The sequence below is a fragment of the Typopeltis vanoorti genome, chromosome 1 (genome assembly GCF_054136105.1).
Source record: "Typopeltis vanoorti isolate ZY-2024b chromosome 1, IOZ_Tvanoo_1.0, whole genome shotgun sequence".
Taxonomy (NCBI): domain Eukaryota; kingdom Metazoa; phylum Arthropoda; class Arachnida; order Uropygi; family Thelyphonidae; genus Typopeltis; species Typopeltis vanoorti.
The window spans coordinates 53,470,262-53,495,707 of record NC_143549.1 but is presented as its reverse complement, the minus strand read 5'-3'; the positions used below and the strand labels follow the sequence as shown (position 1 = coordinate 53,495,707).

The 25,446-nt window shown below is 35.3% G+C and overlaps 1 protein-coding gene across 4 annotated transcripts in view; it reads right to left on the bottom strand.

Annotated features, from left to right (window-relative positions):
* Positions 1–25,446, bottom strand: part of LOC150109984 (mitotic-spindle organizing protein 2B-like) — a 59,018-nt gene that overhangs the window by 15,636 nt on the left and 17,936 nt on the right. For 2 of the 4 annotated variants that reach the window (XM_090390409.1, XM_090390417.1), the window contains exon 2: positions 15,508–15,656. The exons of 1 other annotated variant lie outside the window; for it this stretch is intronic. In XM_090390409.1, the coding sequence (XP_090246535.1) occupies positions 15,508–15,620 (113 nt within the window). In that variant the 5' untranslated portion in view covers positions 15,621–15,656. Of the gene's footprint in view, positions 1–1,767; positions 1,907–15,507; positions 15,657–25,446 lie in introns of those variants that run through there. One more of the 4 variants, XM_090390422.1, reaches the window with a different exon arrangement.

The following is a 25,446-nucleotide window of genomic DNA, read 5'->3' as shown; positions in this document are numbered from 1 at the left end:
AAGAATACGCAGTCAAATGGATATGTAATCTTATTAAGCAAGAGATTCGTAAGAAATGGATGATGTGGAAGAAATACTGTATGCATAAGGATGATATATGCCATGAAAATTATAAGCAGCAGACCAGAAGTCACAACTGTTGTATGGAAAACGAAGTCAGAGTATGAAAAGAAACTGACTCTGCAAGCTAAAGACAATCCACCAGAATTCTTTCGATTTGCTGCAAGTAAAAGAAAGAATGAATATAAAAGAATAACTCTTCTGAATGCAGATAGTGTGAGGATGACAAATGCAGAAGCAGTTGTTCAACTAATGAGTGCTCATTTTGCTAAAAGCTATTATCCTAGTGATAGCTTCTGATACAGTAGAGAGAGTGCAAAAGAAATGTGAAAAATGATATCAGAATTGCAGAATACTGATTATGAAGACAGATTGAGAATTTGTATATTACAGACACTAGCAAACAGGAGAAAGAGGGGGGGGGGTAGTGCTATGATTGAGATGTACAAACTTCTGAAAGGGTCATACAGGATTTCATTTGATGGAATTTCATTTTATGGAGGATGGGGGAAAGAACAAGAGGACATCCTTGAAAGCTGAGAATGGTAGCTGCTAAGAAGGGGACAATTGCCAATTTTTCTCTAATAGGGTGGTGCATGATTGGAATGGATTGCCACTGGATGTGGTATTTGCAAGCAGTGTGAATGAATTTAAGAATAAGTATGATAGCTGGTATGTGTAGTATATGGCCTCCCTCAATAAGTCCCTGACTTCCTGGAGATTTCTCTTAATAATAATATTAATATGTGGATGACATTTATAATCTGGAAACAGTGTGGCTCAGTTACAGAATTTTCTTTCATCTATTAACTGCTTTCTCCTATTCATAAATGCCTTATCAAATGGCAAAACATGCAAATCCTATCTACAATTTAGCTCTTTTTATTTAATATTTTTTTCTATTTGACAAACCCTGCAGTGCTCCGACACTAAAAGAACTTCATAATGAATGCCTTCAACACTTATTTATTTCCATTTCAATGAAGAAAACCCTTTAAAACCAAAACTGTCATATTTCACAAAAGACCACAATTTCCAACCAATGATAATTAGCAAAACAAGTGTTCTCTGCAGGAAAAAGACCCAGAGGAAGACCAAGATTTAGGCAGATTGATACAGTAAAAAGTGCCTTAGAAGATAGAAATATAAGATCCGATAATTTTACAGTCTTGACAGGTAACAGACTGATTTGAAGGAAAATTGTAGGTAGGAAGTTAGTAATGATGTAAAATTTTCATGTAGTACTATCATATCCTGTACACCCCTTGAGGGTACATGGCAGGAATTGGATGATGATGACAATGATTATACCAGAAACTCCACAAGGATCAATCAGATTTCTCTTCCTGGAATAACAGCTCTGGACTTCTTGGCATAAATCACACCATATCCACAGACTCCTCCAAATGAAACTTTTCTACTGACGTCAGTCCTTCTCATGTATGTAACACTGCACAAAACAAAAATTCCCCACCTTAGAATACTGCTCTCACATATGAGCAATGGTTATCAAAAACCTAAAAATGCTTGATACTATACATTATCATTAAAGGTTCACCTACCCTGCCCGCTGATCTACTCCAGTCCTTTTCTTATATGCTTTTCTACAGGTATTTTCATGGGCACTGTTCAAATAAACTCACCATTCCTTCACTGTCAAACCTGTAAAACACAACTACTGGTTAATCAACAACCATTTACAGTCCAGCTGTAAAAAACATGTTAACTTCTTGTCTTCCCCTTCCATTTCAGCTGTGTTTCAGAACAGTTTTCTTCAGTTTCCCTTAGGACTATAACCTCCAGACGTTCAAAAACATCAACTGGCATCATTTGTTCTTGACTTTGCCTACATAAAATAAATTTTACCTTACAAATAGTTGAGAAACCATTGATATTATATTCACATAGATCATTAAACTTTATCTCAAAATAACATTAAGTTATCAAGGGAAGAAAAATCAGTGTAGTGCAGCCAGAATACAATGGATTGGTTTTGCCAATTTCAAAATATTAATATTGTGATTTTTTTTAAATTGTTGCATAATATTAGGGTGCACCAAGTATTTGGTTCTGCTTTAGTATTCAGCAAATTCAGTGCATTTTTTTCAGATATTTGGCTTCAGCCAAATCATTGGAAAGATTTGGCATTTGGCCAGCCAAAGCAGAAAAATTCCTGTAAGTGTCATAATAAATACAACCAATCGGAAAAGTCTCCCCCTTATCTTGGCAACTGTTCAAATAGATGGGTTTGAGACTACTACTGAGTCAGCTTATTCTGTAGCATAATTTCTCTGAAAATTTCTTTTTACACTAGCTATCAGCATATTCCTGGAAAGATTTTTTTTTCTCAGAAATTGGAAGTATTTATTGAAGAATCAGATGCATACTATTCCAAAAAATGCTGAAAAATTCATTTTCCAACACCATAATTTATTACAAATTCATTTTGATATACTAAATCAATATGTCAAAATGAATTCATAATAAATTATGATATATTAAATCAATAATTATTTCATATTTCACAATTTAAAATAAATTGCATTATTTTTTTTTTATTTGAAGAAACAAGTGCAACATTTTTTTTCTGATTTTTATGCTGTATTGATTTTAAATACAATGTTCTCTGAAATTAAATGATGGATTTATTATATTGAAATGGAGGATATTAACCACCTTACCGGCTATTATGGGTTAAATACACATCCTCATACGCTTCGTATCCATCATATATTTCAGTGTGATATGAATGGTATTACAATTTTAATATGCACTTCGCATCCATAGTAACTTGGACGTATATATATGTCCTGGCCGGTAGCATGGTTAAGGATACATCTACATTTTATAGCCAAATGTAGAAAGAAAATTAAGTTCTGAAAATTTACCAGCAAGCTTACGAGAATAAGATCGAAATCAGAGTGGCTTGAACTATTTAAACAACATGAACTACCCATATAATCACCTTTTATTAATGAATTGAGTAAGTTTTCGTTGAAAGTTATTTTTCACTTGGTCAGACTAAGGGAAGGGCCACTTTAATGCATAACATTATACATATCCGCAAGGAGATGTGATTTGCCTTATGGAAGATACTGAGATAGGCGTGTTGGTAGCTTGCTCCACATTTGCAAGGAGTCGCCCAGTGTTGTACCACTTTACCATAGTCTTGAAGATACTTTCAGGTGCAAACTTTGTTTGCACACACTTGGATAAAGGATTAAACTAAATTTATGACTGAGTAAGTTTTCCTAGCCTACTGCTGGCTCAAGATGGTAAATTTAAAAAATAAACCCCAGAAAGTAAGATAAAAGCTTCTTCAATGCTGTTAACATTCTGGCAAAATGAAGTGATTGGACCAGTGGTCCTTTTTCCCTTTGTTGGATTTGCAATGAAATTTCTGGATTAAGGAATATTATTAAGCACTTGGCTTGTCTATTGTGGATATCAGCGAGTTTTTTTTTTCTTTTTCCTTTAAAAAAAATTGCTCAGTATGTTTTTTTTTTTTTTGAATGTTTTGTAGCATCATGTTCAATATGGTCTATAGATTGATGGATTAATGGGTTACAGAGAATACCAGCATCTGCAAACAATTTTGCAGCTCTCTTTATGTAGGAAAGTTTTGATCTCAAGATATATTTGCTGGCCTGGTTGACCGAGTGTTTAGCATATCCACTCTCCAGCCAAAAGACTGTGGGTTTGAATCCCACCGTGAGCATGGATGTTGTGAGTGTCTGAAAATACTAGTGGTGGTTAGCAGTAGGTGGTGGATTGAGTGATGGAGATGAAGAGTTCTGGAGTGGGTGTCCTTCCTTGATGAGTCCTTGGACTCCTTGGAGGTGTCACGTAATAATAATAATAAGAAGAATAATATCGGCTTCAGGGTGAAGCAGTATGTTCCTTACAAACCACAGTATGTTAAACACTATTTGTAAGCACTTGTTTTGGACTGTCTGTAGTTTGCTAACATTTCAGTCTGCTGTGTGACTCCACAGTCCAGTCCATACATCAGGACTGGCCTGACCAGTGTCTTGTATAGCAGCAGTTTAAGTTCTGTGCTTAGCCAGCTACAATAACTCGGTAATGGGTATAGCTGCCCAACAGACATGATTCGATATGAATTGTAAAGCAAAGCCCTTTATCTAATTGCACCCTAAGTATTTGGCTACTGGTTGCCATGGGATGCCAAACACGACAACTTTACCCTCCAGGGCACTTGTCTTCTTGTGAACAGCGATACAGTGCTCTTGTCTGCATTAACATCGATTCATATTTCTGAACCACTGTTCTAGTACTGAGCCTGTGTTTTGCAGTTTTTTGGTTGCCAATCTAGGTTGCAAGTGGTGGACCATTATTGCAGTATCAACTGCATATATCGGGCCATTGTGCATCGGATGTCAACAACAGAGCAGAGTCTTGAGGGATGCCTCAGTGATGTTCAATTCAGATGATCTAATTCCCTGTAGCTTAACTCTGAGTTCGAAAAAATATGTAGCAAGTTTGGCCAGTCCTATGGGAAATTTGGCCTAGAGTTTAAAAAAGAAGCCTATTGTGCCATATTTTGTCAAATGCTTTGGCAATGCCCAGGACTCTGTGTGCTGCTTCCAGTTGAACGTTAGGATGATATTTAACATGATTCTGAGAAATTGTTGTTCTGCAGGGTGGCTCACCCATAATTCAAATTGCTCATCTGGGATGAGATTTAATTCTTTAGTGACTTTTTGCAGTCTTATTAGCATTACCCTCTCAGCTATTTTTCCTAGGTAGGAAAGCAGGCTGACTGGACAATAGTTTGGAGAAGGTGTGTTGCTTTTCCTGGTTTAGGGATTAAGTTACATCTGCTACTTTCCATTGTGAAGGAAAGTAATGTCAGTTGGATGGGGATTTATGTACTGTGTGTGTGTTTTAGTGTACAGCATACTCATGTGTGTACTTAGATGATGAAGTCAATTTGAATGGGTGCAGTTTGGACCACACTGCTTCTCTAGGCTGTCAGTGAAGGCTTTAACTTTGTCTACATCATGGTAAACCAGACCACATTTACCATGGGAATGGTGGGGGAGGTTTATGGCCCATGCTCAGAACTTTTGTCATTTTCCAGGGCGTCTGATCCTCTGAGTTAAAGAACTGCAGTTTTGTCTCCCATTGTTGATTTCAATAGTGTTTAAGTGCATATTAGATTTCCTTTGTAGCCCTATTGAACATTTGTCAGTGTTCTGGGAACAATGCTCTGTGGTATTGGTGCCTGGCTCTGTTCTTTTCAGGAATCAAGTTTTAAATATCATCTGGAAGTCAGTCGGAGTTTGTGCATGGCACATCGGCAGTGGCAGCTGTTAGTGCAGTTGCTATCTGCTTTTCTAAGCTTAAAATTGAGCTGTAATTTTTTCTTTGAATCGATGACAGGAACTAGCCAACAGATTCATGTAGAGAAATCATTAGTTTTGTCTAGTTGAGAGATGGGACCCAATCAGGGATGTTTTCATAGTAAGTCCAGTTAGAGCACAACTGGGTTGTAGTCAGAGCTGAGGACATCCATTGCACTTATGATATTCATGTATGATAGTTTGCAGTATCGCTATGTCAAGGACATCAGGAAGCCCTGCCACATATAATACATGGGTTCTGGAGGTACTTTGATCACTGTGTTCCTGATAGCAGCAAAGTCACAGAGGATTCTACCAATTCAATTTGTAGTTCTTCTGTTTCAGGCTGTGCTTAGTTCAAATCTAATACTAGTGCAGTATCACGAGACCTGAACCATCGATTAATGCAGTAAGACGTGTGTGTGTCTCACAAACTTGTTTATGTAGTACTGGCTGGGATTCTTTGCTGAACTTAACATTTTTGCGAGAGTGGCTGCTGCAACTGCTGCTTTGCTGGATTTGGTTGGACAATGGGATTATTCAGTTTTTTCCTGCAGGTTTTGAAGCCATCACCTCTGCATACAATGCATATGTTTGGATGGTTTGGTGTGCCATTGAAAGGGGGGGGTATCAGCATTTGCTCTGAGTGCCCATGGAGTTGCTGATGGAGCTCTTATGTTTTCTTTTGATTTTGGGGTGACCAAGTGTTGCTTTCAGCCTCTGTAGTTGACAGGATGAGGTCTGCCTCACTTGGCACATTTAGCTAGCCATTTTTGATCTTTTGTGAGAACCAATGTGGATTTCCTCTGCATTTAACACAGTGAAAACCAGCCTTGAAGCAGTATTGTGAATGGCCGAATTTTTGACAATGATGGCACTGGAAGTTGCTACTGTCTAAAAGTTTAGTGAGTGCATGGTAGTCGGCTGCCACCTCTGGCTGTATTTGGATACCATCATTCATGTTCCTAGCTTTTGGAAAATTAATTTTATGGTTTTTGAGGGCCATTGGCACTTCCATTCATTGAATATTGAATCCTGACTCTTTTATCATGTTGGTTTGTTTTTGCTTCCATGGGGGGGGGGGGGGGGGAATGCAGTTTAGTTTGTTTTTGGCTTCTTGAATCATTTTCTTCCTTTTGAAGTCACAGAACAATCCTGTTCCTCAGCTTTTCCTGAGAAACAAGATTGTTCTGGGGACGTGATGAAGTCGATCTGAATCACATCAGATACCAAGTCTCAAGATACGTGGGTTAAATATGAGCGACTGTGTGTACAGAATCTGGGACTCTGGTCTGTTCATGATGCCTGGAGTGGTTATTGACCTCTCCAGCTCAACCTGAAGTCAATCAGGCCATTATGTTTGCAAGAAGTCATAAGAACTTTGAATTATGCAAATGCCTGCTTGAAGTTTAGGCTTTTCCACTGGGATCACCCAATTAAAGTTCATAAAGCAATCCTAAAATCTAAGTTTTAAGAGAAACAATTAAAGGAAAAGAAAAGAGAAGTAGAATACATCTAGTAACTAGCTGGCACTTAGAAGTCTCGAACCAAAAGTCACTAAAGGTAAAATGAATAAATTTAAATGGGATCACAATAAATCACATCAGAAACCAAGTCTCAAGATACCAAATCAGATCATATTCAACCTCTTTCAATGCTGTACTATGTCAGAAAGTTAATCATAAGTGATGTCCAGGTGGGTGCGCAATAAAATATTAAATTATAGAGGAAAACTTCTGTCTTACATAAGATACTATGATAGACAATATTACAGATTCATCTATATTTTATACAAAATGTGGAACAAGCAAAAGTTAGAAATGTAGAAAAAATTTCTGACTTTCAAAAATTCACCAGAAAATGTGAGGATGTTATGTTCTTACAAACTCTAATAAAATTTCAAAACTTACATTTTTTTCCACATTTGTCTATAAAATATGGATATATTTTTTATTTAATTAATTTTAAATGCAATTATGTTAGTTTTAACACTTATTTTTTAAAACCATTTACAAAGACATTTTTCATTTAAAACACATGCAGTTCATTCATTCATGCTTTGAGTGGTTCTCATACGCATGAATTTCAGTTACATAATGCCATTCCCCAAACAACATGGTTCAAATTTAGTTACCACAGTAGCTTAACTGTGAGGAATTGCATAAAGTATAAACTTCTCTGCTAGCTCTTCAGTTCAAAAATCATTAAATAACATGTGCATCATAATCAGTGACCAATCACGTAACTTCTTTCGCAGTTCATAAAAGGGGCATGACAATTCACTAAAGCATATAAAAATGGCTGCTCGATATCATAAGTTACATGACTAAAAGAAGAAGACAACTGTTCAAACTGCTATTGATAAAACAAATAACAATAAAATGCTCAATGTGCAATGTTTTAAATTAAAGTATACTAAGTATTAGTTTTTACTATTTTTTTCACTTCTCTATTTCACTTTATGATAAATAGTTGAGAAATCATGAGAATATATCAAAGATCTGTATTTAAGTTTTGTAGATCTGGAAAAGGCATATGACAAGGTGCCAAGAGAAAAGCTATTCAAAACACTACAGTTATATGGTGTCAATGAGGCATTATATCAAACAATACTTAGTCTTTATGGATCACATTATGAAGGAAATGTGGTATGAAACTTGATATCAAATTTGGAAATTTTCATCTCAGCTCTTTACTTTATGCGGATGATATTATACTTTTAAATAAATCCAGTAAAAGTCTGCAAGATTCTGATTAAATTGTTAACTGTTGCAATAGATTTGGTATGAAGATCAGCAATAACAAAACAAAGACGATGAAAATAGGCAGAAGCACTGAAAATATCAACTGTTATGAATGGAGACCCTATAGAACAAATAAAACATTTCAGCTACCTATGAGCAATTTTTAGTGAAGATGATAAATTAAATATGGAAATAGAAAACAGAATCAACAAAGCTGGTATGGTAGAAGTCAACTAAATAAATTTATACGGAATAAGAGAGAAATTAGTCAAAAACACTAAATTAGCTACATACAAGACAGTGTTCAAACCAATTTTAATTTGTGGATTACAAGAAAATAAGGTTGACAGGACAGTGAAACATATCGTAATAGTGTTCAAAATGATTTAGGATCACTTGAATGTTAAAATGACCACATCTGGACTACTGTGCACAGATCTGATCACCTGAGGATAAGCAAGTGGTGGTGGTGATAAAGTGGATTCAGAAGCAAGCAAGCAAAATGATCACTGGTTTGGAGTGCTCCCATATATAGATTGAAGGTCTGTGGGATCAAAATTTTCTTGATAAATGCAGAAAAGAAGTATTATAATAAATAAAATTAATAATTTAAGTTAAGGGATATTACATCCCATATTGTTTTTCTTAGCCGAATAAGAAACTCAGAGTTTCATGCTAAAAAACTATATAAAGTTCGGCGACTCCAAGCGTAAGCAAATACCTGGATAGTGCAGCACCTGACCCATTTGGTAGTGCAAACTGAGGCAACTCATAGAAAGGGTGAAGCAAGTTCCGATCACTATTCTTGGTATTTACCCATAATATGAACTTAGCTCCTAGGAGCTGTATTATGATGACCTCTCATAATGTTCTACATTATGAGAGAAGGTTACTACCCAGACCGGTTTCAACCTTATGTATAGGTGAAGCGGGCTCTAAAAATAAGACGATTCCGAAAGATCACCCAACTCACCATTGTTCCACTCGATGACAGGCTCACCCCGTCACCGAGAAGAACTTCTCAGCATTGGCTCTACCCAGTGGCAGGCTCACCCCACCACCAAGCAGAGCCATAATCTCAGCGGTGGCCCTACTCAAAGACAGGCAAAAACCTACCTCCAAGTGGAGCCTCTCAAAGCCAGATCCGCCCCGCACCGGTTGCCACCCTCATTGGGATCTCATCAGGTGAGTAGGTAGACCTAGTTAATACCAAGTTTGCAGCGAACAGAACTTGCATCCCTTATATGAGAATCGCCAAGAAGGTGTCCTAATAAATTACTAATTATATGAAGAGCCAAAGGCTTCAATTCGGCGACAAGAACTTATTTAAATTAAGGGATATTACATCCCATATTGTTTCTTAGCCGAATAAGAAACTCAAAGAGTTTCATGCCAAATATAGAAACTATATAAAGTTCGGCGATTCCAAGTGTAAGCAAATACCTGGATAGTGCAGTCTCAGTCAGACACAGTCATAGTACAGTCATGTCACTGAATTGAAAATTCGGTGACACGACTGTACTATGACTCTTATTATTAGCGAGATATCACTGTATATGGCTCTTCATATACGGCGATATCTCGCTAATCTGAACCTCTTTAGTCCAAACCCTCCAGTAATCCGAACTGCGGTTTGAAAGAAAAAAGTTTTCTTTATTACGTATTATTTTGCGTACTATTATTATTTTTTATTAAATAATTATTATTTTAACTATCATTATTTATTTTATTATTATTACAATACAGTATTTCTTTCATACTGTCGACTGTACGATTATATTGTGAGCCTATTTTGATTCATTGTGTGTGTTCGCATTTGCTTTTTTATACTGTACAGTACGTACTGTATTGTCGGCATGAATCACCACTGTTGTTAATGAACTGATTAGTCACCACTATTGCACAATGTTTGTGTATCTTCCCTTCAACAACGACTTAGCATAAAGCCTGGTTATTATAACACTCAGTTTTTCTTTGATTATAGAAATGAAACGTTGTCTGAGCTGTCGTTTATTCTTTTGTGTTTTCATAAGTTTTCAGTGAATGATTAATGATTCAGTTTTTAATTAACGTCATTTTTTTATTTTACTCTTTTTAACACTAAAATTTATTTCATTAAAATAACGAATAAATTAAAAATTAATATTAAAAAAAAAATGAAATGAATTAAAATTTATTTTGCTCAAGGTCTTGTCGGATAAGTGTAGAATAACTCAGCGTCTAGAAAAGAGTGAAGCAGCTAACTTGCTGCTGAATACAATGTCAGCAAATCTACAGTCAGTGACATAAAATAATAATAATGATAATAATGTCTTTTTTTTTTTAAAAAAAAAGGACTTAGCAAGGCTTGGTCCTTAAGAGACAAACTCTGAAAACAAGTGATTTTTCTTTACTTGATTCTAATTTCTGCTGTTTACACGTGGTTTCTTTAAGAAGTCATCATACTCCCATCTTCAGAGACATTTTAAAGCAGAAAGCTAAGCATTTCCATTCACAAATTTATCTGGCTCAGAAATTCAAAGCAAGTGATGGTTGGCTAGAAAATTTAAGAAATGCCACGGTATTCGGTAACTATCAATATCAGATGGAAAACTGTCTAGTGACGTTTCCGCTGTAGAACCATTCCAAACAGCTTTTTTTAGAAAAATTCTTGAATTAAATTTAACCGATGATCAAATTTATAACAAGGACGAAAGTGGTCTTTGTTCGAGGTCATTACCAGAGAAAACTCTAGTTCACAGAAATGAAGCCTCAGCGCCCTGTCAAAAAATGTCCGAAGAGCGTGTCACAATCATGCATTGTGCAAATGCCTCAGGAAAACATAAATTAAAGTTACTTAGGACTGGAAAATCAAAAACCCAAGACCATTTAAGGACTGCTGTCTTTCAGTTTTGTACCGAAGTCAACGTAAAGGATGGATGAATGTCGAACTTTTTTCAAACTGGTTTCACAATGATTTTGTACTGTCTGTTAGAACTTATTTAAAATCTCAGAATTTAGAATAGAAAGCACTTTTATTATTGGACAACTGTCCTTGACATTCTCTGGCAGATGAATTGATTAGTGAAGACTGAAATTTTACGACTGTTTTGCCTCCAAACTGTACTCCATTGTTGCAACCAATGGATCAGAACATAATACAATCCATTAAATTCAAATATCGTCAAAATCTGCTTTTAAATATTATTTCCCAAAGTTATGACATTACCACATCAATAAAAAATATAAATTTGAAGGATGTGGCATTCTCAGTTGCTGCTGCTTGGGAAGCCGTCAAACCTGAAGCAATTCGAGCGTCATGGAAAAAAAATGTGACCTTCTAGAATTTACCAAGATATACACAAAATGAGAAATTTCAAAACGTGCATAATTTGGTTAAAAATTTAAATCCAGATGTTGAAATTTCACAAACAGATGCTTACGGAATGGATTACAGGTAGAACCGAAAGTAAATCCGAAATCAAATCAGATTTGCCTCAGATGGTGAAATTATAAATATGACGCTGCAGAATGAATTAGAAGACGATAAAGAACTGGAAGAAAAAAAAAATGATATGCCATTCCACAAAATGTTATTGCTAATGTAGCTCCGAGAGTCATTGATTTTCTTTTGCTTCCAATAAGCAAAAGAAAATCAGCGACTTTCTTACAAAGAAATAAAAAGAACTTTTTTTGTGAAACTTTTTGTGTTGTGTACAAGAAAGTGATATTTTTTACGCAAATTAAGTTATGTACTGAACTATGCAATTTTATTAAATCAGAATCCTCCACAATACAGGTACATGCAAACTAATTTTTTTACTAAAATAAACTTGTGTACTGTATTATTTTTTAAGTTTTACATTACAGTACAGTAGCTTTTTTCTATCAGTTACTTCATTTATTTACAGAATTAAACTGATGTACTATTAGAATCTGATTATTTTTGCCTTAAACGCAGTTATTGTTGTCTCTTGGGGAAATTTCGCTAATCCGAACGAGCACGGTTTTTATTAGTTCGGATTAGTGAGATACCACTGTAATTAGTAATTTATTAGGACATTTACATCTTCTTGGCAATTCTCATATAAGGGATCTAAGTTCTGTTTGCTACAAACTTAGTATTAACTAGGGCTACTTACTCACTGATGAGACCTCAATAAAGGTTGAAACCTGTCTGGATAGTGACCTTCTCTCATAATGTAGAACAGCAATACAGCTCCTAGGAGCTAAGTTCACATTATGGGTAAATACCAAGAACAGTGATCGGAGCTTGCTCCACCCTTTCTATGAGTTGCCTCAGTTTGCACTATCAAATGGGTCAGGTGCTGCACTATCCAGGTATTTGCTTATGCTTGGAATCGCCGAACTTTATATAGTTTCTATATTCGGCATGAAACTCTGAGTTTCTTATTCGGCTAAGAAACAATATGGGATGTAATACCCCTTAACTTAAATAAGTTCATGTCGCCGAATTGAAGCCTTTGGCTCTTCATATAATTAGTAAAAAAAATAAGTTACTAAAGGGATTTTTATAGAGTAAACACAGGAGAAATTTTTCAATATATTAGAAGAGAACAAGGGACCATCCCAGAAGTTTAAGGACAGACAATAGGAACTGCACAAAGGGTTAGTGCAGGTCCCAATTCCATGAAGTTCCCTGTGTAGTGATAAAGATTAAATTTGATTTCAAAATAACATTAAACTTTTCTCTTCTCTAAAGAAGAGAGTTTATGCAGATACTCCTAAATAAATCCACAAATTATTAGTTATAACTAAACTGCATACTTTAAAATGCTGAAAAATTCTTTATGAAAATGAGGAATAGAAAATAATTTTCCAAGAGTATTATTACAATTTTATGAATGAAAACCATTTTTGCATGGTATTTCAGAGGGATGCTGTTATTAAAAATGAAAATACACTCAATAGAAAAAAAAATTATACTATAACACTGTATATATCTGCTCTCCAGCCAAAAGGCTGCAGGTTCGAATCCCACCATGGATATGGATGTTTGCGATTGTCTGTGAAAATCTAGTAGTGGTGTTGTATTAAAAAGATTTTTTTTATTTAATAAGGTCAAAGCACCTTTTGGTAAAATACTTAAAAGCTCTGCATTATATTTCTATATTTATATTATATTTATATTAGTATTATATTTATATTCCTTGGTATTTCTAAGCCTGGCTGCCACTGATGAGACCTCAATGAAGATCGAAACCAGTCTGGGCAGTGGCCCTTGCCTTTAATGCATAGCATCATACATCTCCTCATGGAGATGGGCTTTGCATTAAGGGTAAATATTAAGAATAGTGATCAGAACTTATTACACCTTTACCACGAGTTGCCTAGACCTGCACTACCTTGTGGGTCAGTTAGACTCTCACTACGTGCAGGCACAAACTCGACTTATTTGTCTGTTTGCTTTCTTAGGAAATGGAGTAAAACCAGGTTTAATATAGCTTGGTATCTTTAACATATATTATACCCAAGGTAAAAAAACTTTCTAAATCTAGCAGTGGTGTTGGGCAGTAGATGGCATTGGTGTAGATGATGGTAGTTGCGGTTGGTGAAGACAGTTGTAGAGTAGGTGCACGTCCTCCCTTGATGACTCCTGGACTCCCTGGAGGTGCCATGTAATAATAATAATAAGTTTTTGTAAAAGAGAGTTGATAAGTTTATTGTTCAGCTCTTCTACCCATGCTGGTAACAGTGTTTCAGAGATGAATTTTGTTCATCTTATGCACAAGAAAAATTATGGCTACTTTGGAGGTAAATACTCTGTTCTGAATGGTGAACCTATACAGCAAAAGATATTTCTCCCAGTTGTGCCTGAAAAAAGCACAATTAGTGAAGATGGCAAATTAAATATGGGAAAAAAAAAAAAAGTTAAGTAAACCTAGAAATAAATAAGAGAATAAATTTATAAAGAGAAATTATCCACAACATTAAACTAGACGTATATAAAACAATGTTAAAACCAATTTTAGCTTATATATCCTGAAAGCTTGATGGAAATCAATCTAAGACTAGAGACAATATACATGAGTTATAAGGGGAAAATATCAGGAACAAATGGTACAATCCTTAAAAAAAAAATGAAAATATTAGAAGACTTCGTCTCATTTGCATTAATGAATGTGTCATCAGGATTGGTCTAAGTAGTATGGTCAGAATGAGAAAGGTTGAGTAAAACAGCTGTTTAATACCAGAAAGAGACCCTGAGAAAGATCAAGTTCTGGGTGAACTGCTGCAGCTGATATTGCATTAGTTTGATGCCTACACCCAGTAAATTAAGATTTCTACCTAGAAGCAAATAGGATCTGCAGAGAACTGAGATATCAAAAACTCACCCAGTCAAACCACAAAATATAAACAGAATCTAAGATTTTCACTTGACTATTTTTGCATAAGGCACTAAAATAAAGAGTAGCAACAATAGTTTCAAAGAGATGTGGTGAGTTAGTTGGAATTATGGTTGAAGCAACTAAGGCTAGCATGATACCAGTATATTATATCTCATAAATGCATATGTTCTCTAGTTGTTCTGTATGTTTTGCAGGAGGGAAAACCCTGCCACCACCATTTAAAGTGGCTGCCTTACCTTTAGTTGAAAAGAAATTAAAATATCAGGTCTTCCCAATCAAGAACAAGGATCATATAAACACTGCATAAACAAGATATTCTAAATTCTTTCACACACACACACACACACACACTGTTCTGTCAGAGTCAGTCATGGATAATGGAAGATTAAATATTTTGGAAGTGATATTCTAATTTGGTATGCTGTGAACTTTTAAATAAGCTTTTCTCATGCAATGCAGCTTTGTCATTTAATGGTTTTCACAGTAAACAATCCTAAACTACAGAATTTACTTATCAACTACACTGTCTCAACTGTATGTATTCTCTGGGTGATTTACCTGTTTGGTGGATGAGAAAATCCAAGTTTCAGTGAAATAAAACCCCGCTACCTTTTTATGAAATTGGCTCACTCACCTTCAACTAAAATAACTGATAAATATTTCTCTCATGTGATGAAAATTGAACTCAGAACAATTCCAACTGAAGGATGTGTGTCCCCCCAGCAGTTTTCCAACTGCATTACAGAAGCACTATAAGTTAGGATTAAACAGTTTCTAATAAGTTTTATTAAAAATTTTAAAATGAAATAAAATATAAAAAATTATAAATTAAATGATAGGGTAATTAAAAATACTGCATTAGCATTACTAAGTAGGTGATCAGCTTTAGTAATTAAAGTTGAAAGCTTGCAAAACAGGAATAAAAAAAACATACATATCAAATGGAAATTAGCAGTCCTGAATATGTACAGTGATTGTCCATGTACTTACGTGAGGACTTGGCTGTCAATTATAATTCCACTAGTCAATGTCAGTTCATATAACTCCTGATATTCTTTACTATCAATTTTAACAGATGAATTATAATCTTGTGTGCCTGTCATTTGAATTGAAGTTTCTAAATACAGAAACTGCTACAGCTAGAAAGTGATCAATAAACCACATCATAAAGCAACTCTAAACTATTAAATTTTTTATTAATTAAAATGAAAAAAGTGATATATTCAAAAGTACTTTCTTTGGGGTGCTTTTGGAAAAATATTAATTTTCATGTGTTATAACAATACTCTACAATGTACCATGTGCTAAGGCTTAATGGAGCACTGAGAATGGATTAAAAATGATGTTTAATTCTTCCAATATTTCATCTTAGTCAATTTAAGATTCTGGCTATTTTTTTATTTTATTAGGGGATGATGGCAACATGACTAAAATCTTTCTGAAAAGATCAAAGACTGGGGGAAGGATTAATTATTATTTTTTTTTTATATACTGTGGGAACTATAGCCAACATATAAGGTGTGGTGTGTATAATTAAGTTCTGCTGTATAAGAAAACTCATTGTAACAAAAAGGTTATAGGCCCTACTGGTTGGTGTTTTAATGATACCATATTGCTTAGAGGAGGAGGGAAGGTGAGGTGATGAGAAAGTTTGTGAATGTAACTGCCAGTGTGGGTGGACTTCCTGTATAGTCAAAAAGGGGGTTACCATTGAGTAGGCATGTTAGCAAGTTGTCTAGAAAGGCTAAGATATTATAAATTTCTTTTCCATGGTAACCTGGATTCTCAAGTGAAAACTATTGAGGTGAAAAAGGAAAGAGTAATGTGTCTGGTCCATGAAGCCAAATGAAGAACACAATCATCCACATAGCTTAATTAGCCAGATAGAAAGCTGGAGAGAGACTGAGTCAAGAGCTTGTTTTTAAAAAAATATTCTATAAAAAATTGGCAAGCGGGGAGTGACAGGGGAAAAACCATCTGTTTAAAAAGTTTGTGCATCATCTGATGGCAATCACATACCACTGAGAGAAAAATCTAGATATCATCCCCTTCTTAGTAGCAATCAGTCTAAGCTTCAAGAATGCCCTTCTGTCCTTTCCCTACAAATCATAAAATGAAAAATTCCATCAACTAAAATCCTGTATGACCCTTTCAGAAGTATGTAAGTCTCAATCATATCACACCTCTTTCTCTTCTTTGCTAGTGTCTGCAGTCTACAAATTCTCAATTTGTGTTCAAAATTAGTATTCCACAATGCTGATTTAATTGTTAACACTCTCCTTTGCACATGCACACACGCTCTCTCTCTCTCCCCACTGTACCAAAATCACAATGGAGACCAGGTCTGCACATAACATAGTTCAAGTGAAGTCTTATCAAGGCTTTGAAAAGAAGCAAAATGACTTCCTTATCTTTATATGTAAAGTTTCATTTCAACATTGCAATTATTCTCTGAGTTGTCTATCTGTAAGAAAGAATGTTTATTCATGTTATCAGAAATAGAATTTAGCTTGATGTAGTTTATAATTTTTTTTTTTTTTTTTGACTAGAGGTCATGCCAGTAGAATAACTTGTGATCAATTCATTGTTTCATTCCTAGCTTACTGTATGTAATGTAACTTAGCTTGTCCTGTATATTTATATATGCTCCAGATGATGATCTTAATATGAAGATCGAAACGTTGGGATATTAAAAGAGTTATTTATAACACAGTTGTAAAGTCCATAATTTCTAAAATGAATGCTGATCACCGTGTAACACACTAAAAGAAAGGAGTAAAATGAATTCTTTGAGTTGTATTTACAATCTTTGCTATATGACCCCGAACTTCAACTTTCTGTCTACTAAAACTTCAAGATCCCTAGCATGATCATTTTCTGCTAGCATAATCCTATCAATATACGACATTGGATCACACCAAAGTGCATGACCTTACATTTATTAACACTGAAGTATAGCAATTATCACATGCGTACACTTCCAGCCTATTCAAATCATTCGACGAGTACTGCATATCAGCAGCACTGCTGGTTACCCTATCTATCTTTGCATCAAACAAATAGCTGTATGTCACATGTCAAATCCTTCCTAATGTCATTAATGTACAATTTGCATAACAATGGATCAAGAACTGACCCTAGAAGCACACTGGTTACCTTGAATCTTGCAGATTCACACCTCCCATATACGACTTTAATATCTGCAGTCAACCATCTTCTTATCCATGCCAATAGTTTATAATCCAATCCCATATTCTCCAATTTATGCAACAGTCTTCTAAGCTGTATTCTGTCAAAAGACTCAGCAAAAGGTCTTTCAGTCGTTAGGTCTGCATAACTAACAGTTAAGGTGCCTGAATTCGAATCAGAAGATTGCAGGTTTGAGTCCCGTCATGGACAGTAAGGCATACTTTTTTTGCCAGCTTGGTTGGCCAAATGGTTAGCATATTCACTCTCCAGCCAAAAGGCTGCAGGTTCGAATCCCACTGTGGACATAGATGTTTGTGATTGTCTGTGAAAATACTAATGGTGGTGATGGGCAGTAGATGGTGCTGGTGCAGATGATGATGGTAGTTTATTTGTGATTTGCTGTAGTTGGTGAAATGAGTTGTAGTTGGTATGGAGAAGAAGAGCCATAGAGTAGGTTCCTGTCCTCAATGAGTCTTTGGACTTTTTGGAAGTATCACGTAATAATAATAAAAAAATCCAAAGTATCATAGTGTATCCATTCCCCTTGTCTATCTCAGTGGTAACATTATTATAGAATGTGAGCAAGTTGCTAAAACATGACCTTCCCTTAGTAAACCCAATGCTGTTCGTCGCAAAGTCAATTCACTGTCACCCCATTTTTGAATGCGTCCTTAAACAATTTTTCCAAAATCTTCACCCACCAACCCTGAGATGCCAATTGATCAATAGTTGGATACATCAATCTTTGCACCACCCTTGTATAATGGGATTATCATACATTCTTTCAACTTCTGTGGAGTTTTCCCTGTTCTGAGACTCAAATTATATAGCCTGATTAAAGGAATAGCCAGTTCAACTGAACACTCATTTAGCACGTATGCTGATATTTCATCAGGGGCTGATGAAATATCAGCATAGGTATATCCTATTCTCAAATCTAGTAATACTAAATACTATTTCTTCACAAGTTCACATTGCAGTGTGTAAGTGCATTTTTCAAAGCCCCGAGTGCAATGATTTTTTTAAAAGTACCTTAAGCCTACAGAGTGATCTAGAGGATGTATAAAAGGAGGAGAAAACTACCAGCAGACAGAAGAAAAAGTCTGCATTCACTCATAAGTACATGGGCAGATATTTAAAATTTGGTTTCATGCAATGCCCTGACAATGACCAACTGCCACGACCTCAATGGGTCATTTGTGTACTGTTCTAGGAAATGAAGCTATGAAGCCATCGTGACTTACCTAACATCTCAGCACAAAACATTCCGATCTAGTCAACATACACATTGAGTTCTTTATGCATAAAAAGAGATGCACTTAAAATAGAAAAGAAAATTATTTCCCAAGCTTCAACTACCGATACTTCACTTCTGACGGCATCCTATTTAATATCATCACAGATAGCTAAATATAAAAAAACCACATTCCATAGACTCAAAGCCTTCTTTGAGTGCTGCTTGTAATGAAGTATTAGGCCAGTCTGCAGAAGTAATATGAAAGACATACCATTGTCAAATGATACACCTGAAAGGTGGATATCTAATATGGCAGAAGATACAGAAACGCAACTCATTGAAAAAAATCAAAATTGTTTGCATCACAACTGAATGAATCTATAGGATATCCAGAACAACAGCATTTTAATTACATATGTACGATATATTGATCATGATGAAAGTGACATGAAAGAAGACATTTTAAGTGTTTCTGAATTAGCTACACATTCTACCAGTAGTGAAATTTTCAAAATTTTAAATGGTTTCATTGAAGAGAGAGGTCTTGAATGGAAAAATTGCACTGGAGTTTGTACTGACAGCACTGCCTGTCTTACATGTGGAAATTCAGGTTTAGTCACTAAAATTAAGGATATGGAGTGCAATAACTTATTGTCAATGTATTGCTACATTCATAGGCAAAACCTTGCCTCTAAAGAGATGGCACCTGAGCTTCATGAAGTCCTGTCTCAATCTGTTAAAATTATTAATTATATCAAAAACAATGCTTTAAATACAAAACTGTTAAAAGCATCGTGCGATGAAACGAGCTCTGATCTTCAAAATCTTTTCCATTCGGAAGTTCATTGGCTGTCCCGCAGTAAAGTTCTCAAGAGGTATGAACTCCAACAAAAGTCTCACTAGCCTAACTAAAACTTTCAAAAACTCAGTTGTAATAAAAGAAACTTACTTTAACTTTTTGAATAACTTATAATTGCTGTGTTAAAGTGCTGCATTTTTAAATTCAAAATATTAATTGGTGTTGGGACTAGTGTTTAGAATTGAGAAATTCATACATTTTTATTTATTAAATTACACACTTTGCATATATAAATATTTGGCATGTGTATGTGATAAGTGTTTCACCAACAAGGTGAAAACCTTCCCCTACTCAGCTGACTTCTATGATGAGTTAGATGTTTCTCTCACTTCAGTTTTTTTATTTTTTATTTTTTCAAACTATCATCATTAAAATCTATTTAATAATACAATAATCAGTTTTACACTGAATAATATTATAACTTTTGGTGATCAGAATGGAATATGTCAATGAAAATCAGCACAAATTAATTTAATGATGTTGGCCTGAGGAAACTACAATATGCTACAAGATTTCATTAGTCCAGTGATTGATAACTAATTTAAATGTAATTTTATATTTGTCATGCCACACAATATATAAGTGTACTAATATTCTTTATGATTATGCCATAATTAATTATTAATACTCATGTTAGTTTAATGTATGAACTTCAAAAAAAAAATTGGAAAGGTATTTACAAATAAATTTGTTGGGACGAGGCCCTCGTCTTATAAAAAAAAATAATTTACCGGACTAGGGTCTCAAAAAAGGTTAAGAACCATTGGGATAGGAATGTGGAGACAAATGTATACACAACTTGACTTGAACAAGCAAAAAGTGATTTCAATTATACCAATATTGATTGGGATGAAGGGATAGCATCAGGGAACAAGGAGAATAGGCTTATTGAGTTCTTAAGGGAGAACAAGCTTAGGAAATATGTAACAGAGGATGCATGAGAGTTAATAGTCTTAGATCTGGTTATATCATCAGTGGATGTGAATGGGAAGGGAGTGTCTAATCTTCCCCCAGATGGCAAGAGTGACTATGCAGTGATCAAGTGGGTTGCAGCCAGTCACATGAGACTTCTTTATAAGTCTCGTGTGACTTCTTATAAAGACTAGTGATTATGGAATGCTTATGAGACAACTGGGAGATATAGCATGGAAAGCGGAATTGAGTAAGAACATTATTTCCCACTAAATTCCTGATATAGATGCTGTGTGGAATCGATCAAGAGTTACTTAACAGCAGAAAGGTCTGAATATATCCCAAAGATGAAAAGACTAAATAAAGTAGGAGTAAAATGGATGAATGAAGAAATTAAGTGTGAAATCTAGAAGGTGGAGGCAAAACACAATATGAATGCTGGTAATGTTCAGTTGCATGAAGAGTACAAAGAACAGGCCAGGAAGGTAACTCAGTTGGTAAAGGCAAACAAAGTGCACCATGAGAAGTTAGGCAACAAACCTAAGAAAAATCCTAGTGAGTTCTTTTAATAAGTGGCAAGTAGAAGGAAAACTGACTACAGAAGGATGATGCTAACTGATGACACAGGCAGATCAGTAGTCAATGCAATGGATATAGTTGAATTATTCAATGATCAGTTTAGCAGTGTGTTTTATCCTTGTGATAGCAATATCAGGAGAAGGTGGAGTGTAGAGGGTATGGTAGAGGAGGGACGGATGAAGAATGAGCAAGAAGTATGAGAAATTAAGTTTGTTCAGTGCCTCAAAAGATGCAAGATACATTCTTAAATCATTAATTAAATTAAGGGGATATTAGATCCCACATTGTTTTAAAACCGAATAAGAAACTAAAGGATTGGAATCAGAGAGTTTCATGCCGAATATAGTATTAAAAACTATAAAAGTATCGGCGAATACTAGCGTGAGCTGAATGCAAGTAGTCCTAGAAGTTAGTATAAACACGGGCAACTCGTTGCAAATGTGGGGAAAGTTCCGATCGCTAATCTTCGTATTTTCCATAATGTAAAAACACATTTCCTAGGAAATGTATGCTGTTATTACATTATGGTAGGGAGGTCACTACCCAGACCGGTTTCAGCCTTTTTTGAGGCTTCATCAGTGAGTAGCTTTTAATACTATATTCGGCATGAAACTCTCTGATTCCAATCCTCGAGTTTCTTATTCTGTTTTAAAACAATGTGGGATCTAATATCCCCTTAATTTAATTAATGTTTATATCACCGAAATGAAGCCTGTTGGCTCTTTATATTTAAGTAACTTAATGGGTGCACCTTTTTGGACAACTCATATAGCAGAGTATATAAGTTCTTTTCGCTATACCCTTTGGTATTAATTTGGTCTAGCCACTCACTGATGAAGCCTCAATAAAGGCTGAAACAAGTCTGGGTAGTGACCTCCCTACCATAATGTAATAACAGCATACATTTCCTAGGAAATGTGTTTTTACATTATGGAAAATACCAAGATTAGCGATCAGAACTTTCCCCACCTTTGAAACGAGTTGCCCGTGTTTGTACTAAGTTCCAGGACTACTTGCATTCAGCTCACGCTAATATTCGCCGATACTTTTATAGTTTTTAATATTATATTCGGCATGAAACTCTCTGATTCCAATCCTTGAGTTTCTTATTCAGTTTTAAAACAATGTGGGATCTAATATCCCCTTAATTTAATTAATGCTTATATCGCCAAAACGAAGCCTGTTGGCTCTTTATATTTAAGATTCTTAAATCTTGTTTTCCACCATTACTGATTATTTTTCGTGTACTCCTGAACGGCCCAGCACGTACCCTTGGGGGTATATACCACCGGTTGGGAACTGATGCTCTATGGCAGCGTTTCCCAGATTTTTCCTATGATGGAACACTTCACAAATTCTGAAATTTTCACCGAAAATCTTGGTTATTTTGTAATGTATTAATAATTAATTCTGGCATAATCATAAAGAGTATTAGTACACTTATGTATATGGTGTGACATGTTGACAAATATAAAATTACATTTAAATCAGTTATCAATCAGTGGACTAATGAAATCTTGTAGCATATTGTAGTTTCCTCAGGGCAACGTCATTAAATTAATTTGTGCTGATTTTCATTGACATATCCCATTCTGATCACCAAAAATTTATAATATTATTATAAACACTTAAGAGTGAATGCAGACTTTTTCTCCTGTGTGCTGGTAGTTTTCCCGTCCTTTTGTACATCCTGGAGATTGCTTTGTACGCTGGAGGTGGATGAATCACTATCTGTTATATCACAAACACCTTCAATAAGAGATTTCTTAACACCAAAATAAATAAAGTCTCTTATTCATATTAAAATTTAAATCTGCAGGCCTATTACTTTTAAAAAATCATGGCACTACAGTTTCGAAACAAGACTTTCACCCTACAATACAAACTTGCAAAGAAAGTATTCAGTATTACTAGATTTGAGAACAGGATACAGATTACCTAAATCTTCAATTTGAGTGGAAAAATTTTCTTTATTCCTTGTTAATTGGTCACTAACATTTGCAACACAGATGTTATTTCATTCAGTTTTGAGAACAGAGGATACACTGCCCATTGTTGTAATCAGCTTGCAGGCAAGTTTTATGACCGGTCATAAACAGCAGTATTCCCTTTCCCGAATGTTGAAAGATTTTGATGTGTGAAAATTAACGATAATTCATGAATATTTCCATGTTTAAAAATATGCAGCTTGGTCACTGACATTTGCAACACAGATGTTATTGTGTTCACTTTTGAGAACAGAGGATACATAATCGCCTTGCAGGCAATTTTTATGACCAGTCGTAAACAGCGGTATTCCCTTTCCCTGAATTACTTCCATAGTTTGGGGAAACACTGCTCTATGGAATTAATGGTATCTTTAGCACAACTATATAATATGAGCCTTGCAAGAGGGCAAGGCCCAAAGGAATGGAAAGTGAGAAAAATTATTCCATTTCACAAAGGGGGTGAGGATGAGAATAAGACTGAGGGTATACAAATTATAGGCCAATCAGTATATGTGGGGTTGCTGTTGTTAGGGTATTAGAGAAATTGAGGATTCAGAAGTGGTTAGATATAGCAGTATTCTTTATGATGGTCAGCATGTTTTATTCAAGGGGAGGAGGGTCATGTTTCAGCCATCTGCTTATGTATTACAACAAGGCGACAAACTCACTTGATAAAGGATACATATATATGGTGGTGTACTTGAATTTTTCAAAGGCTTTCAATAGACTGCCACATGACATGCTACTAGTTAGACCAAAACAGACATGGGATTCAGAAGGAGGGATATCCCAAAAGAGGAAGGCCACTGATGGAGTGCCCACTAGTATAATATAGTGTTTAATTATATCATAGCAGTGGCGTAGCTAGAGCTGTTGCCGTGGGGTCGGTCCGTGAGTTTGCCGCCCCTCTCAATACACACCAAAAATACTACAAAAAGTCCAAACAATGTACAGGGAAATAAATAACACTATGTTTATTTTTGAAGTAAAAATTTTAATTCCAAAATTCCAAAATGTTATTCTTCTTGCTTTTAAGCAAAATCATAGATGACACTAGCGAAGTCTATTTCATAGTAATGTAGGTAATTATTAATCAAATTTTATTTAGAAACACTCCTCTGACAACTAGCAGCACTTGCAGCAATTGTGAGGAAAATTCGCAGTAGTATTACAATACAGTATTTGGAACTGAGTTCTCGAGACTATATTTTAGAATTAACTGCAAAAGTTCAAAAAGGTTCAAAGTGATGCCCGGGGCGACCTCTGTACAGGTGTACAGAGGTCGGCCGACGTCATTGGCCATGTTGAAAGAAGCTATTCGCCATCATGCGACAGAAATTACAGCTGAAACCCTCTTCAATGCTGTGCAGGGTGTCGTCCCACATCCATTCTCATGAATGACGGCCGTCACATTGAACATTTATAATCCTAGCTGTGTTGCACCACTGCACAAACTACTGACAACTGAAGGGCCACGTGTCGGTAGGAAATGTAACTATTCTGGTAATAAAACTTTTCGTCATTAAAAAAAATCCCATGTCTTTCTGTGAAAACCATATCGTTCTACTGTATATACTTTTCGAATTATTGAATTTTTACTTTTTCTGTTACTTTTGGATCACCGGTATATATAAAAGGCAATAAGTGCATCTGTGAAACTACAGAGGAATAAGTTTCCTAAATACTGGTTATAAGTTATATGCATGAATATTAACTTCAAAACTTACATATGTAGAAAATAAACTTTGTGAAGAAAGAAATGGCTTCCAAAAATGTCAATTGTGCACTGATCCAGCTTTTACTTTAAAAATTTTAATGGAAAAACATTACAAATTCAACACACATAGCAGCATTTGTAGATTACCAAAAAGCCTTTGATACTCTCAGGGAACAAACTGTGAATCATACTCAAGAATCTAAACATTCCAAATAAGCTGCTTGTTGCAATAATTAACATGCATCAAAACAAGCTACAAAATGGAAATCAATAGTGTGTGGGGGGGGGGGATCCTTCAAGGATGTCCAATGTCACCATTCTTATTTAATATTTATAGAGATGAAATAGCAAATAATTATCTCATGACATCTCCACGAAGTACAAAGACTCATCAATGGAGGGTGCCTTAACTCCACAACTCTCTGTCTCCACTACTTCCATCCACACT